This window comes from Rhinoraja longicauda, chromosome 10 (assembly GCF_053455715.1).
Source record: "Rhinoraja longicauda isolate Sanriku21f chromosome 10, sRhiLon1.1, whole genome shotgun sequence".
Lineage (NCBI taxonomy): Eukaryota > Metazoa > Chordata > Chondrichthyes > Rajiformes > Arhynchobatidae > Rhinoraja > Rhinoraja longicauda.
Window position 1 is genome coordinate 41,896,690 of NC_135962.1, and position 17,537 is coordinate 41,914,226.

General features: G+C 40.9%; 1 protein-coding gene across 1 annotated transcript in view; it reads left to right on the forward strand.

Moving 5' to 3' along the window:
• lrrc9 (leucine rich repeat containing 9) overlaps window positions 1–13,101 on the forward strand; it is a 106,390-nt gene extending 93,289 nt beyond the window's left edge. Inside the window, exons 29-34 of the mRNA XM_078407194.1 lie at window positions 2,557–2,625; window positions 5,521–5,646; window positions 7,911–8,088; window positions 9,683–9,857; window positions 12,346–12,393; window positions 12,942–13,101. Coding sequence (XP_078263320.1) covers window positions 2,557–2,625; window positions 5,521–5,646; window positions 7,911–8,088; window positions 9,683–9,857; window positions 12,346–12,393; window positions 12,942–12,981 — 636 coding nt within the window. The 3' untranslated portion in view covers window positions 12,982–13,101. The remainder of the gene's footprint in view (window positions 1–2,556; window positions 2,626–5,520; window positions 5,647–7,910; window positions 8,089–9,682; window positions 9,858–12,345; window positions 12,394–12,941) is intronic.
• The last annotated feature ends 4,436 nt before the right edge of the window (window positions 13,102–17,537 follow it).

A 17,537-nucleotide genomic window follows, 5' to 3' on the forward strand; every position in this document is an offset into this window, starting at 1 on the left:
GTGTTGTCCAATGAACCAGATTTAATAAGGGAACTCAAGGTAAAGGAACCGCTTGGAGGTAGTGAACATAATATGATTAGTTTTAATCTGCAATTTGAGAGGGAGAAGGTTAAACCAGGAATGTAAGTTTGCAGTTGAACAAAGGGGACTATGAAGGCATGAGAGAGGAGCTGGCCAAGGTCGAATGGAAAGGGATCCTAGCAGGAATGACGGTGGAACAGCAATGGCAGGAATTTCTGGACATGATCCAGAAGATGCAGGATCATTTCATTCCAAAGAGGAAAAAAGAATCTAAGGGGAGTAAGAGGCAACTGTGGCTGACAAAGGAAGTTAGAGATGGAATAAAACTAAAAGAAAAGATGTATAAGGTAGCAAAGAGTAGCGGGAAGTCAGAGGAGAGGGCAACTTTCAAAGAACAACAGAAGATAGCAAAAAGGGCAATACGGGCTGAAAAGATGAGGTACGAAGCGAAGCTGGCGAAGAATATAAAAAAGGTCAGTAAAAGCTTCTTTAGGTATGTTCAGAGAAAAGGATTAGTAAAGACAAATGTGGGTCCCTTGAAGGCAGAAACAGGTGAAATTATTATGGGTAACAAGGAAATGGCGGAAGAGTTGAACAGGTACTTCGGATCTGTCTTCACTAAGGAAGACACAAACAATCTCCCAGATGTACTAGTAGATAGAGGATCAAGGGAGACAGAGGAACTGAAATAAATTTGCATTAGGCGAGAAATAGTATTGGGTAGACTGATGGGACTGAAGGCTGATAAATCCCCAGGGCCTGATGGTCTGCATCCCAGAGTACTCAAGGAGGTGGCTTAAGAAATCGTGGACGCATTGGTGATCATTTTCCAATGTTCAATAGATTCAGGATCAGTTCCTGTGGATTGGAGGGTAGCTAATGTCATCCCACTTTTCAAGAAAGGAGCGAGAGAGAACACGGGAAATTTTTGACCAGTTAGCCTGACATTGGTGGTGGGGAAGATGCTGGAGTCAATTATTAAAGAGGTAATAATGGCGCATTTGGAGAGCTGTAAAAAGATTGGTCCAAGTCAGCATGGATTTATGAAGGGGAAATCCTGCTTGACTAATCTTCTGGAATTTTTTGAGGATGCGACAAGTAAAAGGGATGAAGGAGAGTCAGTGGATGTAGTGTATCTAGACTGTCAGAAAGTCTTTGATAAGGTACCACATGGGAGGTTGGTGAGCAAAATTAGAGCACATGATATTGGGGGTAGGGTATTGACATGGATAGAGAATTGGTTGGCAGACAGGAAGCAAAGAGTAGGAATAAATGGGTCCTTTTCAGAATGGCAGGCAGTGGAGAGTGGACGCAAGGCTCGGTGCTGGGGCCGCAACTATTTACAATATATATTAATGATTTGGATGATGGAATTAGAAGTAACACTAGCAAGTTTGCGGATGGCACAAAGCTAGGTGGCAGTGTGAACTGTGAAGAGGATGTTAGGAGGTCGCAGGGTGACATGGACAGGTTGAGTGGGTGGATGCAGTACAAATGTAGATAAATGTGAGGTTATCCACTTTGGCGGCAAAAATAAGGAAGCAGATTATTATCTCAATTGTGTCAGATTCGGTAAAGGGGAAGTGCAACGAGACCTTGGTGTCCTTGTACACCAGTCACTGAAAGTAAGCGTGCAGGTACAGCAGGCAGTGAAGAAAGCTAATGGCATGTTGGCCTTCATAACGAGAGGATTTGTGTACAGGAGTAAAGAAGTCTTTCTGCAGTTGTATAGGGCCCTGGTGAGACCATATCTGGAGTTTTGTGTGCAATGTTGGTCTCCTAATTTGAGGAAGGACTTCCTTGCTATTGAGGCAGTGCAGCGTTGGTTCACGAGGTTAATCCCTGGGTTGGAGGGACAGTCATATGAGGAAAGATTGGAAAGACTAGGCTTGTATTCACTTGAGTTTAGAAGGATGAGAGGGGATCTTATACAGACGTATAACATTATAAAAGGACTAGACCAGCTAGATGCAGGAAAATGTTTCCCAATTTTGGGGGAATCCAGAACCAGGGGACACAGTCGAGGAATAAAAGGAGGGCCATTTAAAACTGAGGTGAGAAGAAACACCCAGAGAGTTGTGAATTTGAGGAATTCTCTGCCACAGGAAGGCTGTGGAGGCCAATTCAGCTGATGAATTTAAAAGAGAGTTAGATAGAGCTCTAGGGGCTCGTGGAATCAAGGAATATAGGAGAATGCAGGCACAGGTTACTGATTGTAGATGATCAGCCATGATCACAATGAATGGCGGTGCTGCCTCGAAGGGCCAAATGGCCTCCTCCTGCACCTATTATCTATGTTTCTATGTTTCCATGTTTCTTTTCCTGATGTTTTATGGAATAATCTTGCTTTGACAAAATTAGGATTTGTTCTCCCTATACAATGTTTGATGTATGTGATTTTCCAGGTTCATTTAGTAGCAAGGTGATGAAGCATTTTCTGATTTTCAGTACTGTTGTGGAAGCCATTGTGGTTGAACATGGTTTTTATAAAGTCTAATAGATCTATTTCAAAACTAGCTATTCTATTTTGCACAGGATACAGGTGAACTGGAAAAACTTGATTCTCTTCCAAATTTGACAGAGCTTTCAGTTGTTGGAAATCCTGTAAGTATTATGATGTTGAGTGCTTCACCCTGACCCGCACTGTTGATTGATTAAAATAATTGCAAATTTAATCATTTAATAATGAAATACTAATACACAGGTGTCAAACACAAGGCCCGCGGGCCGAATGCGGCCCGCCACGTCATTTTATGTGGCCCGCGAGAGCTTAATTGTCATTGGTCGTATATCTTTTAAGTTACAGACATTTTTAACTTTCAAACTTTCATTTCTCAACACATTTTTCCAAGTTGCTGTGCGTCTGACGGCACGGCCTCTCCTCACTCGCACACACAAGATGGACGCCGTTAGCGGAGCCGCCCGCCCGCAATCACCGCCTCCCCTCTCCTCACTCTCCCACACCCGGGGGACACTCCCGAGCAGGAGGGACATGGACGGACTGATAGTCCTCATCCTTCCCTTCCGTCCCTTCAACCCACGCCACGGCGTCCTCGTGTCCCCCCTTCCACCGATGGCTGCGTCGACGAGGGCCGCTGCCACCGACGGTCCGTCGCGACTTCAGACTGCGCGCCTCCCGCAGCTCCTCTCTCCCCCCGCTTCTCTCCCCTCCCGACGCTCCCAGACCGGCCCCGCCCGCCTCGAGTAGTCCCACCTCCGCTGCCCGACTCCAGTAGTCCGGGGCTCCCTCCTCCATGCATGCTCGGTAAGTGCCTTTCGCCGCCAACTGCTCCATGGAGGGGAGGGGAGTGGATGTGGGGCCGAGTGGGGGGAGGGAAGGGTGGGGGTGGGAGGGGGGGGAGGAGAGAATGGGATTATGGGGGGGGGGTGGGGGGAGGAGAGAGTGGTGGGGAAAGGGGGTGGTGGGGAAAGGGGATGGTGGGGAAAGGGGATGGTGGGGAAAGGGGGGGAGAGTGAGATTGGGTGAGGAGAGAGTAGGGGGAGAGTGGGACTGGGGAGGGGAACAGCGGGGATGGTTGGGGGAAGAGAGAGTGGGGGTGGTTGGGGGAAGAGAGAGTGGGGGTGGGGAAGGGGAACAGTGGGGGTCAGGGAAGAGTGGGGGTCAGGGAAGAGGGGGTGGGAGGAGCAGAGAGTGGGGGAGGGGGGGTGGGAGGAGCAGAGAGTGGGGGTGGGAGGGAGAGTGGGACTGGGGAGGGGGGTGGTGGGAAGAGAGTGGGGGAGGGGGTGGGAGGAGTGGGGGTTGGGGGAAGGGGACAGTGGGGGTCAGGGAAGAGTGGGGGGAAGCAAAGGGGAGAAGGTGGGTGGGGGAAGGGGACAGTGAGAGTGAAAGGGGAGGAGGGGGTGGGGGAGGAGAGGGGGTGTGGGGGGTGGTGATGGGGGGAAGAGAGAGTGGGGGTGGGAGGGAAGGTGGACTGAGGGTCAGGGAAAAGGGGAGAGTGGGGGGGAGGGAGGGAAGGGTGGGTGATGGGGAAGGGGAAGGGGACAGTGAGAGTGAAAGGAGGGGGAGGTGGGGAGGAGAGGGAGTGTGGGGGGAAGGGGGTGGTGGTGGGGGGAAGAGAGTGGGGGGTAGGGGGGAAGGGGGACGGTGAGAATGCAGGTGGGGCGAGTGGGTGGAGGGGAGGGTAGGGGTTGGAGGGGGTGAGGAGAGAGTGGGGGAGGCGGGGGTGGGTGAGGAGGGGTGGACGAGAGAGTGGGGCTGGGGAGGAGAGAGTGGGGCGTGAGGGGCTGGGGAGGAGAGAATGGGGGGTTGGGGGAGGAGAGAGTGGTGGAATGGGGGGTGGAGGGGAGTGCGAGTGGGGGTGGGAGGGAGAGTGCTACTGGGGAGGAGGGTGGGTGGGGAGGAGGGAAGAGTGCAGGTGCGGAGGAGGGGTGGGGGAAGGGGACAGCAGAGGTGGGGGGGAGGAGGGGGTGTTGGTGGGGGATGAGAGAGTGGGGGTGGGGAGAAGGGGACAGTGGGGGTCAGGGAAGTTGGGAGAGTGGGGGGTAGGGAGAGGAGGGATAAGGAGGATTGAGTAGGGGGTTGAGGATGCTACACCAATACAGGTGAGGCTTTGGGTCCAAGGCTCCTCGGCCACACCCTCTTCCCTTCCCTGTACCGCCTTTAATTGCGCTCCCCCTCCCCTGGAGGAGCACGGCACCACAGTGAAGGAGAAAGAAGATGGCCGCTGGCAGGACAGTGTCAGAGGCTCCCTCTCCCCTTTCCCTTCCTCACCCATCCCTCCCCTCTCCACCTCCCCTCCTCTCCCCCCCCCTCCCCCATTGTGATTCTTTTTTTTTAAGAGACAATTTATTTTAAAGAAAAAATGCGATTTTCCCAGGTCGCAATGGAAACCCTACGAGGAACTTGTCAATGTGCTTACATATATTTTTACATTTATGTTAATGCATGTACAATATTTGTTCATTTCAGTAAATAATAATCAAATGCAGACAGTTATTTAACAATATGTTAAAGATTAGTTACATTTATACAGTCTTACAGTTACAACCGGCCCTTTGAGGGCAACCATAATGCTGATGTGGCCCGAGGTGAAAATGAGTTTGACACCCCTGTACTAATAAGATAATACTTTTGGTGTTGTACAGTTAAATGTTTGTATTCTGGTGCTGTAAGGCAGCAACTCTACCGCTACGCCACTGCGTTATTGCACAATCTTCCTAAATTACATGGGGTGGGGTTGGTGATCACGTATTGGGTACTACAAAATGGGAAGATTTATATCGTCATTAGCTGGGTTTGTCAGTAACAAACATCAATTTTTCTTGAGCAAGCTGCTGATTTCAAGTTGTTTATTATTAATACTTTGCTATGTAGGTTGCTCTAAAATTAATATAATATATGAAATGCTAAGTGCATTTGACATCGTATGTATCTCCTGCATCTCACCTGGTGTATTTTATGAATCACTACTGTCTGAAGGAATAAGGTGCTGAAATAAATAAGGCTTTTTTTCATGTAATCAATGTGTTTAATTCCAGGTCTCTCGAAAAATGTTATATCGTCCATTCCTTGTGTTTCGATTGCTAAAACTCCAGATGTTAGATGGTGTGCCAGTCTCTACAGATGAGAAAGAAAGAGCTGAATTTCTCTTGTGTGAACACAATGTAAGATTTTATTTTATTTTAAAGGACTAGTAGATCCTCTGTGGCATTGTTTGGTGAACTGAATAGTACACCTTTTTATGGGTTGGCTACATTAGGTAAAACTATTTTTTTATACCTAAATCATGGGAAGATGATTAAAATCAGATACTACTTTTATGGTATTCCTAATTGTTTACTACGGCTTTCCATGACCCTAAACATCATGACCTCATTCATGATATCTTGTAAAAATTCATCTTTAGCTTGCCATTTCTATATATTCAATCTGCTATTAATTTTAATTTTCATGCTCGACCATTGTTATTATGGAAAATACAGAGAAAGTTGGATCAGCTAAAGCGGATTATTTTTGTATTCATCTTTATCAGAGAGAAAAATGATTTCAGGGGGTGGTTGCAATCTTTGGCAAATGTAATGCCTAACAACCGAACAAGGATTATAACAATCAAAGTATTTATGCTTCCCTAACTAGCATTTAAAATGTTTTTGTTTCATGTAAAGATCATCAGATTTAAATTAACATGAGAAATAATGCCTCTATCCTTTTTTCTTTCTGCCTGTAACTCTTTGTCCCTGATTCCATTTTTCTTTCACTTTCACTCTCTGTCACTATATCTTTGGCTCTATTCATTCTCACAACTATAAGCGCTTTAAGTTAAAAACTGAGAGTTGTTGAAAACTGCTCCAGCATTCAACTTGTATGCAAATCTTTTCAAAGATATAAAGTACTATTTTCTGTGGAAAAATAACTATGGAACCACTTAACAATGAAGACTGCTGTCAAGATGAGATTTACCTTCAGTGCACCAGCACAGTTTTTTTGGCTATTTGGGAGAGAAAATGCTATTCATTGCTATGCGGCACAAGTCTCATGATCTGCTAGGCAGCAGTGAACCTAGTCCACCTTCAACAAGCAGTTCTGAGATACCTCTAAAGCTATTTGCAAAATCCTCCAAATCCTTTGGCAGGATAAGTGAATCAACAGCAATGCTCTTTCCCAGTCTAACAACCCCAGATGATGATTATATTCAGATGACTCCACCGGGCAAGCCTTGTAATTTGAATGTCCCAAAATAATAAACTCCTTAAAACCTAGTCCACTCCAGCTTCATTACATAAAGGATTAGCAGGTGTACAGGAGAAACCATTCAAAGATGTTCTCAAAGCCCCTTTGAAAAAGTGTCACATCTCTCCTAACATATGGGAATCCTAGGGTCATGTTCTCTCCAACTGCAGAAGAAGCATCAGAGTAGTATTGAGAACCTTAAGTCCAACTGTTCATTCACTGAAAATAAGCATAAGCAGTGAAAGGAGAGCACCACTTCTCAAACTGACCACTTGCCTGTCCTGTCATGCACAACCTGCTTCATCTGTTGCAGAATCATTAGGTTCTATATTAGCATCATCAACTACCTTAAAATCAATAGAACAGCAGTGATAGTAAATCATCCCCTAACCTGAGAGGCAGACGATGAAATTGGAATGTAGAAAATAATAAAATAATCAATAATGCATGATTAAAAAATAATTCTAAGCCATCATTCAAATGCACAGGAATATTTTTATTGCTTCTATGTATCATTTTTGGCTGCTATGTTCATGTACATTTAAGGTAATTTCTATTGACCAATTATAATTCTAACTAAACTCGAGGGCATCGTTAATTTGACCTTTTGTACTTAACTGGAATTTTAATAACTATTTCTGAAAATGAAGAACATTCAAAGGAATTGAGTGTATGAGAAAAACACTGCAAAAAAAACTGCTGTTGGAATTCAGCAGATTAGAAATCATCTATGCAGGCAATGGTCAATGTTTCAGGTTGAAATCTTGTGCATTGGAAGAGATTAAAATGATTTGGAGGAGTGAGAATATGAGAGGGTTCGAATAACAGGGAGCCGAATTCTATATCTCAGACCTTTAGATACTATTGGTCAATGTAGGTCAGAGAGGATCATGTTTATGAGAGGGTATGGAAGTAGAGTTTTTAATGGGCTTAAGTTTACTGTTGGAGGCAGGTCAGGAGAGCATGCGAATAATCGGATCTGTAAATAATTAAATGACTACAGTCTCTTCACTGCTTAGCTTTACATCTGATTACATTTGAGTTATTGGAATGATCTAATTGGCTGTCATAAACGTATATATGGAGATTTTAAAACAATATCTAAGAAAAAAGAGATTCAGAATCTGTTAATAAGTTGTACCACTTACAGCTTTCAATATGTATTTTGATTTTATCGTTGTTTTGCTTTGATCAATAGGCAGCACCTTTGAAACCTGCTGTTGAAACAGGGTTATCCATAATTATGCCATTATTAACAAGGCCAAGTGCTCTGCGGGCATCAAGCGGTCTTGGGAGAGGATTGCAGCCTATAACTGCACAAGAATATAATCTATCACATAGTTTTGGAGACTCAGTGCTACAGGAAACCACCAAAAGTAAGGAACTATTGCAATGCTCTATCTTATTCTGTAGCAATATACAAATTAATTTATATACTTGGCCTGTCCAATTGTGCAAAAATGTTGAACGTTGTTACTTAAAACATCTGACAATTTTAGAATCAACGTGACAGATGATTTCAGGAATTAAAACTTTATAATGTGAAGAAACAATGAGCCTGTGCCTCTTCACCTCCTTTATCCTAAAACTGACTTAGGTCATCATGTTTTAAACTTCCTTCCTAATATCTCATCCTTTGGATTTTTTGGTATCAAGCTAGTTTGTTACAGAAATGAAATAATTCCGTTTTTTAAGTACAGTCTCCTCGTTTCTGCTTAAGACTCCCATGACTATAATTGTCCACTGGTGTAAATGCAAATTTAGTGGCCTATGCTTCAGGAGGTTGTGTTCACGTTACTGTCATGACCATTAATGCCTCCTCTGTTGCTGCTGATTAACTCTCACTTTTAGTTGTGGTTGTAGTGGCTTCTAATTCAAATTATGTGACTGCTGTCAGGAGGAACAGTAGTACAATACATTGACTCAGATAACTGCAAATGTCAAGTTCAATCTGATAATGGGAACTCTAACTCCCCTAATTTACTCTAACCTCTCCCCTCCTGAACGTACAGCCCTCTGCTCACTCTGCAGCAACCCCGACTTAGTTATCAAACCCGCTGACAAGGGAGGTGCCATGGTAGACTGGCGCGCTGACCTCTACCGGACTGAGGTCAGACGACAACTCTCAGACACCTCCTCCTACTTATCCTTGGACCATGACCCCACAGACGAACACCAGGCCTTAATCTCTAACACCATCACTGATCCCCGCATGGCCCGATTTTACTTTCTCCCCAAAATCCACAAACAGAACTGTCCTGGCAGACCCATTGTTTCTGCCTGTTCATGTCCCACCAAATTCATTTCCACCTACCTCGATTCCATCCTATCCCCCCTGATTGTGGTCACGTGCACAGATGTTTGTTGCTTTGTCATGTTCTGAATTGGAAGGGTTGCCTCTTTGAAGTGAACATGAACAGTATGCAATAGCTGATTTCACTAGACTATCATTTAGTGATTTTCAAACCTGAAGTAAGTAATTTCTGAAATTCAAGTCTGATTGCTGACTGCATGCTTTAATCCTCATCCTAATGACTTAGGTGCCTTCAGTCTGAAAGCAGAATATTTAAACTATTTGAAGGACATTTATCATGATTAAACATGATTAGACAGTGGGCCAAAAATTTTGCCTGAAATGTGGATTGATGAAAATAGACTATATTTCATTGCAAAAATCTGAATGATTGTTTTTTGAGTAGAAAATTAACCTATTTTATTGCCAAGAAGAAAAAGTTGTCCTGATTTTACAGCAACAAATTGTGGGAAATAGTGTGTATTTTCCAAGCCTCCTTTAAAATCATTTAAATAAAATAACAAAGATTGTGATTCATTTCAGAAACCTAGATAGTAAATGTTATAAATAATAAAGTTGTTAGAAAAATATGTGTCATAGCACAAGTTTCAGATTTGCAAGCTATCTTATTTAAAATAATAATTGAAACATCTAAATGTCCTAATATAATGTTGCAGACAAGAGACACAAGCACGTGGGAGGGAACCTACCTTACTCTCAAAATGTGCAACCGGACATTGTTTGCAAGCAATTAAAAAGTGGGGCAACCCACCAACCTCCTTACTTGAAGCAGCAGAGATGTAATATTCGGCATACACGCACCTCAATATATGCTCAAGAACAAGATAGCAGGTATGCAGTTAGTTAACTTTGCATTTTATATTCAGAATTGCTTCATAGTCAATGGATGGAATATAAATTGTAAATTCAAGTTAACCTTTCAATACAATACAATACAATACAATATATCTTTATTGTCATTGTACCCAGGGGTACAACGAGATTGGGAATGCGCCTCCCATACGATGCACTAATTTAGGTAATTTAGACAGCAGCAACCCAACGAAACGAACAGTTGTAACAGTTTTGGACAGGGTAAAGTGCAAGTTGATCTATGCGTTGTGGCCATCCGGCTCAGCAGGACCGGTTCATAGCAGCTATGGCCCTGGGGATGAAGCTGTTCCTGAGTCTGGAGGTGCGGGCATAGAAGGCCTTGAATCGTCTGCCCGATGGAAGGAGTTCGAACAGACTGTTGCAGGGGTGTGAAGAGTCTTTGTGGATGCTGGTGGCTTTTCTGAGGCATCGTGTGTTGTAGATGCCCTCCAAGTCTGGTAGCTGTGTTCCGATGGCCCTCTGAGCTCTATGGACTACCCGCTGTAGAGCTTTCCTTTCTGCCTCCGTGCAGCTGAGGTACCACACAGGGATTCCATGCGTTAGGATGCTCTCTATGGTGCAGCGGTAGAAGGTCTTCAGCAGCTGTTGGGGTAGACCAGACTTTTTCAGTGTTCTTAAGTAGAACAGTCTTTGTTGTGCCTTCTTGACCAGCGCAGCAGTGTTATTGGACCATGTTAGGTCCTCCGAAATGTGAGTGCCCAGAAACTTGAAGCTGGACACTCTCTCCACACTGACCCCATTGATAGAGATCGGGGCATATTCCCCGTTATGTGACCTACGGAAGTTGATGATCAGCTCCTTGGTCTTGGTGGTATTTAGGGACAGGTTGTTATCCGAGCACCAGTCCGCCAGGTTCTGCACCTCCGCTCTATAGTTTGTTTCATCCCCGTTGGTGATCAGCCCGATCACCGTTGTGTCATCTGCAAACTTGACAATGGTGTTGGTGTCGAATGCAGGAACACAGTCGTGTGTGAAGAGGGAGTAGAGCATGGGGCTCAGAACACAGCCCTGTGGTGTGCCGGTACTCAGGGTGATAGTGGAGGACAGGTGCGGGCCCATTCTCACTGCCTGCGGTCGTTCCAGCAGGAAGTCCAGGATCCAGTCACATAATGACGAGCTAAGGCCTAGCTGGTGGAGTTTGGTGATGAGCTTGGTGGGGATGACCGTGTTGAAGGCGGAGCTATAGTCTATGAATAGCATCCTCACGTACGTGCCCTGTCTCTCTAGGTGAGTCAGGACAGTGTGAAGAGCCAGAGAGATGGCGTCCTCTGTAGATCTATTTGCCCTGTATGCAAATTGATGTGGGTCCAGTGAGTCAGGGATGCTGGATTTGATGTGTGAGAGGACTAGCCTCTCAAAGCACTTCATGACAATCGGCGTTAGGGCAACCGGGCGGTAGTCGTTCAGGTTGGAGATCTTTGCTTTTTTCGGCACCGGAACTATGATAGCCGACTTCAGGCACTTGGGGACCGTAGCCAGAGATAATGACAGGTTAAAGATCCTGGTGAATACCTCAGCCAGCTGTTCAGCACAGTCCTTCAGTACCCTTCCTTGAACACCATCCGGTCCTGCAGCCTTGCGTGGGTTGACCCTTTGCAGAGCGCGTTGTACCTCCTGTGTGCTCAGTTGCAAGACCTGTCCCACCGCCTCGGCTGGGGTTCTTTCACTCAAGGTGGTTTTGCCAGTTTCAAAGCGGGCAAAGAAGGTGTTAAGCTCGTTGGTCAATGCCATATCGCTGTGGGGGCAGGCAGGGCTGCTCTTGTAGCCAGAGTATATCTTGGTACAGTGAACCTGTCACCCATGGGATTTTGGTGGAGCTAACCTAATGGATAATATTCTATTCATTCTTCATCATATTTTTAATTCACATTTTTAAAGTGTTATACAGTGTTGTAATACATTGGCCAGTAAACCAGGTAAGTTTAAAAAGAGTGTGGGTAGTTTAAAGTAAACCTGTGAGTTTCAAGGGAGCACGGGAAACACAGGCCATGGGAGTTTAACAGAGGCAGAGGAAAAGGTGAGATGACAAGTATGTGAAAGTGGATTCTGCTACGTTTTTAGGGACCATGGCCCTGATGAGTTTAAATAAAATGCAGGAAAGAGCACACAGTGAGCCAAATGCAAAACCATTGGGATTTCCAAACAACAGGAGAGTGGATACTCAGAGATTCTGCAGAAGGACAGTATTCCTCAGAGCACTTTTAATCTAGTGGAGGTTTGCTCCTTTAAGTAAATGTCACTTAATCCAAGTAAAAGGCAACCACTAAAATATTAGATTTAAATTTATTCAGGAAAGCATTTGCATTGCTATTCATTTTCAAAGTTATTTTCTGAAAGGACACAGCAAAAGTTGTAGAATTAATTAATTTTTAAACAAAAAGAAATATTAAACATTTTTTTATTTTGGTGTTTCATAACTAAGTGGCAATATTATCTGATCATTCAGGCCCCATGTCCATGTGGAAAGTAATGAAGTTACTTCGGACACCTTCAGGTAAGGTACAACATGTTTCAATATTATCTTGCCTGTTTAATTTTTAAGAACCACCATTATGTTTAATTTTGATTTCTGTAGAAATAGGTTTTATTTAACAATAATTAAATAATGGATGGTGTTCAGGTTATTGTACTGGTATTGGACTAATGATCAAGCAAATTGACCTTAAATCGCACCATGGCAGCTCAGAGGAGATAAAATTCAGTTAAATATCAGAAAATTAATGGTATTATCAGTAATCGTGATCATGAAAACATCAAGTTACCATAAAATCTTCAGCCTGTCCTTGTCCATCTGTAATTTAGATCAAGGCGCTTTAACTTCCATTTCAAATAGTCTATTAAGGCACAGTAAATAGAGAATATTATGCTAATTGTTGAAGAATGAATTCAAACATTATACAATGTTTGTATTCTGTATAAATGAAAGATTATATTTCAAGGCTTTGTTTACAGTAAATTGTGGGAAGTTTTCTATTATTTGAGCTTTTATAAATTTATAAAATTTATAAAAATTGGATTTGCTGATGGGAATGTTTCTTTCAGGGGACACCACAACAGTGCTGCAAAGCCATCTCGAATGTAAAAAAAACTCAAGAGAGGGAAGAAAGGCAATATGGTCAGCTCTTTCTGCAAAGGGAGATGAACAACTTTTGACCAATGCCAATCGCTCTTAGTTATTTGTATAATTCATGAAATATCCATTGAGGCATTTACTTTCAGATAGATTTAGCATTTATAGAAATTGTTGATTTTCTTCAAGATAGCATTGTAGAATTTTGTAAACAGTCTATAAACCTACTTCAAACAAAATGGTTGCTTTTTTTTTCATCACTTACAAATCTCTTCTAAAAGCTTAGGTAAAAAGAATTTAAACAAATTGTCCATTATGTAAATTTGAATGATTTGCTTTTCAGTGAAGTGATACACACCATGACCTTCTCACAAAGTAAAGGTAATTGAAAACCAATTAACATGACACTGGTAACACTGCAAAAATTAAATGCCATTTATTAGTGCATCACGTTAAAAATGGCTGTAAGTTTTGAAAAATAGGTTAATGTCGTTTTCATTTATCAAAGAAAATTTGATTGCACTTTAGGTGGTGTACATTTTGTTTACTTTTCTAATCAGTCTGAATTAAAATGTTGGTAATTTACAACAATTTTTATTTGAGAATTTATAACTCACCATGATCTTTGGAATAAAATTTGGAATGAAATAGTTAATTGAAATAAGATTAGTTGACTGTCAAGTAATTATATCATGCAAAAAAATTAACCAATTATAGGGGGCATACATTTGTTCGCTGGTATGTACAGATAACATTTCAGCATGTGTTTACAGTTCTGTATACTTGCTCACATTGATAATTAATATTGGTCTGCATCACCTTTTGCCTGAAATACTGCTATAATTTTTTGATAAACCAGTTATATTCTTCTTTTCTAGAATGTGCTATTTTAAAAGCCCTGTATATGTAATCCTGTTTGAATTAAGATGTAAATCCATGGATATGCAGCTGTTTGATAATGATAGATTGCAGTAACTTTAATCATTTATTTTGTATGTCTTCAAGTATGCCTTGCGAATGTTAAAAACATTTGCTGTCTTTTTTAATATGTTGCAGAATTCATTTGTGAATACTATATTTTTTGTAAACATAATTTGTACTATTGTTGAAAAATGTCTTATTCAAAGTAAAAGCTATTGGTTTAGTATAAAGTTGAAAGTCCTTTTCTGTTAGTCTATTTATCTAATTGTTGAAAAAAAATTACCCACTTTAAAACTCGTAATTTCAAAGATTATCACAAGATGTCCTCATTGTCCAGTCAGAAAAAATGATTCTAAGCTGTGCTGCTGGCAAGCTGCTTTCACTTTTGCAGAGACCCAACAACTAGCGGCCGTGCACATGTCAGTGCTTTTTGGACTTCGACTGCAGAATGAAAGTCAAGGAGGTCAAATGCACACACATTTTGACCTGGGACTCTGCCTCTGAACTCCCCATTATATCCAAGGGAATTCTGCTGAGCCAAGGGACAGGGTCCCTTTGTATCTGACCCTGCAGCTTTATTCCAGTCATAGCTGTTGCATCCTGCATGGTTCTATTTATATAAATGTGGTTACCAATCTCCGTTTAAAACGTGAGTTTAGGCAACTTTTCTATTCTTATTTCACTGTGCATTTATGAGTTTAATTCCCAACAATTTCATAGATTTTATGGGTTTTTTCAACTGTTTTCAATTGATTATCAGAGACATTTGAATTAGTGAAAAGGACGTGAGAGTGCAAATGGTCCGTGGACAAGGTCTACCTCACAACTCCTGCATTCTTTGTGGCTATCTGGTGCCTCAGAATGACTGAGGCAATAACAGGAGACTTGCAGTGGGGTAGGGGGGTGAGGTGGGGGGGAGGTGGGGTGTCAGGATGTCAACCATGAGGCATGGATCAGGTCAAGCTTGACTCTGAAAAATGTTTTTGGCATTAAACCCTATGTAATTAATAAACTGCCTCGAGAACAAAGTACTGCACCATTTTGCCGTGCATTATATTAGCTCGGTAAAATGTTGCCATCATTTTTATTAATTATGCTTGTGTTTTCACATCCTTTAGTTCAATTTGTAATGCAAAAATGGGCTCAAGTACAATTTGGAAGTACTATTCTACAATCCTTTAATGTGAAACTTGCAGGTTTTAAATGTAAATCACTACAAATATTTAAATGTATGCATTAGAAAAACATTTGGTTATTTGAAATATTTGCTTTTATTAACATGGGGGTTATTTCTATTTATTTATAAAGACACTAATATTAAATCGTGAAGTATTTTAACGTTAATTTAACAAGGTTGCTTTCTACTGGCTCCAGCCAGAATACTGTGCGTGAGACATGTCTTGTCAGTTTTTCCTCTTCTGTAAAATGGTAAAATGTTCTATAGAACAATCATAACTGTAATTTTCAGATTCAATTTATAATAAATGTTGCAAATCCATGTTGAAGAATTTTAATGGCAAGCGGTAATCGTTTTTGTGTTAGCATGACCTCATGATCTTGTCTTTCAATTATATAAAAACAAATTTGAAATGTTGGTGGGCAATAGTCATATCTTATGATGGGTCAATTGGAAAATACTAAAAAAAAAACCTCAGGAATAATAATACATGCAAAAAAAAGTGGTAGGAAAAGCATGTTGAATCATTTTGCTTCACATGATTCTTCCCTGCTCACCTCTAGGGAGAGGTAAAAACAAAAAGTGTTAAGTAATAGCCATTTTGAGACGAATTACGATCATGGGTGAAATGCGAAATGAATACAAACAATTTCAATTTAATTCATTTATTGTCACCAATTGAGCATTATTTGACAATTTAATGTAAGTGTTAGCATAAATTACTAGTGTAGAAAATATAGGAAAATCTGCTCCATTATGAGGTTGTAGACAGAGCAAATTAAGTTGCATGCTGCATCGCTATTATCCCTGTCCCAGGGCTGCTTAATGTCAAGATTGATAGCCCAAAATGGATTAAGAATCTGGAAGAGAAATCCCTTCACCCTTAGGACCCTACAAATAAAAGTCTTTACAAAATGAATTACTCTCTAAGTATGGGCACAATTTGTGTTTATTGTTTTGTCATCAATCCAATACTCTGGCATTTTGTTTGGGATGCATTTCCATTTATTATCACATAATGTGTTTTTATTAGCCTACAGCAAACTAAAGCTAATGTATACAAAAATAGTATACAATTCTATCAATAATGTTGTTTGAAATGATGACTGGAAAGTGAAAGAATATTCAAGAATATTTTATTAAAATAAATTTACTGTCCACGAATGTCAATTGTAATTTATTTATTTGACAAAAATTGAAAATAATTTATTAATGCCTCACATAAGTATCAGCAATGGTTAAAAAAATGCTCTTTGCATAAAAGTAATGAAATATTAATGATACTGTTTGCCATGGCACTGAAATGAAATGCAGCAACAGCTTTTGAGGTTTCCCATGTACCCAGACAACCGACATATACTGTAATGGGATGGAAACTGACAGGCTATGCTGGTTTCTCTAAACAGACAGCCCATTGTCTTGTCACCCATTTACCCGGGTTGTACCAACAAAATGTCTTTATTTTTGTTCTTTAATCTTTCAAGAGCATTTTTTAAAGAAAAATAAATCAAGTATTTCCTCAAACATAATCATCAATGATTTCATTAAAGAAAATCATCAAGGAATCCTGTTTGTTTCCTTTCTATACTTTTGCAAATAATTCATTTGGATCCTTGATGAATTTGATTCACAGAGTGCTCTGAATTACATGTAATTAAAATAATCAATAATTTATATAATTATGCCCTACTCTTATGTCAAGAAATTCATTAAAGGTGAGTTCTGCATACAATAAACACATCTTTAATTTTATAGGCTTTTTAATAGTGCATTTTATCCAACCTTAAAAGTACTATAAATTACATTTTGAATAAAATACATTTCAGCATTTGTTGCCATTTTTTTATAATCTCCAGTGTGATGGTTTAATTATTTCAAAATTCAAAATAATCAATTCAATATTACACAGATTTACAACATATAAAATAGCTAATCAACCTATGTTTCTGTTCTTGCTGTTTGCCAAAGCAATCTAAACTAATCCTGTAATGCTACCCTCTTCCCTATAGTTTAATTACTGCATTTTACCTTAAAAGATGGAACAATCTATTCTCGCTGACTCAACTAGATGAAATCCCTTTTCCTAATTCACTCTTTCAAAATCCTTATTAAATGTTAATAGCTCATTAAATTTCTTCATTGCTTTATCTGCTTACTGCACATAGTTCTTCAAGTTATAACATTCAAGTCTTAACAATTTGGGAAACCTGAATGAGCACTTTCTTTGAGGAAAATAAATAATTACTCCAGCTTTTTGTGTCTATCTTCGGTTTAAACCAGCAATTGCAGTTCCTTCCACCACAATCAGTTATTGAACACCAGCATAATGGCAATGCAATTTACTATGGATCTGAGAAAGTGTGATTATTTTAGTTTTGCTTGCACAGACATTTCAAAATGGGATAGTTGTCAAGTCACTTGGTAAATTTGCTTCAATAGCATCTCAGTATTTGTTGCATCATACTGTTGA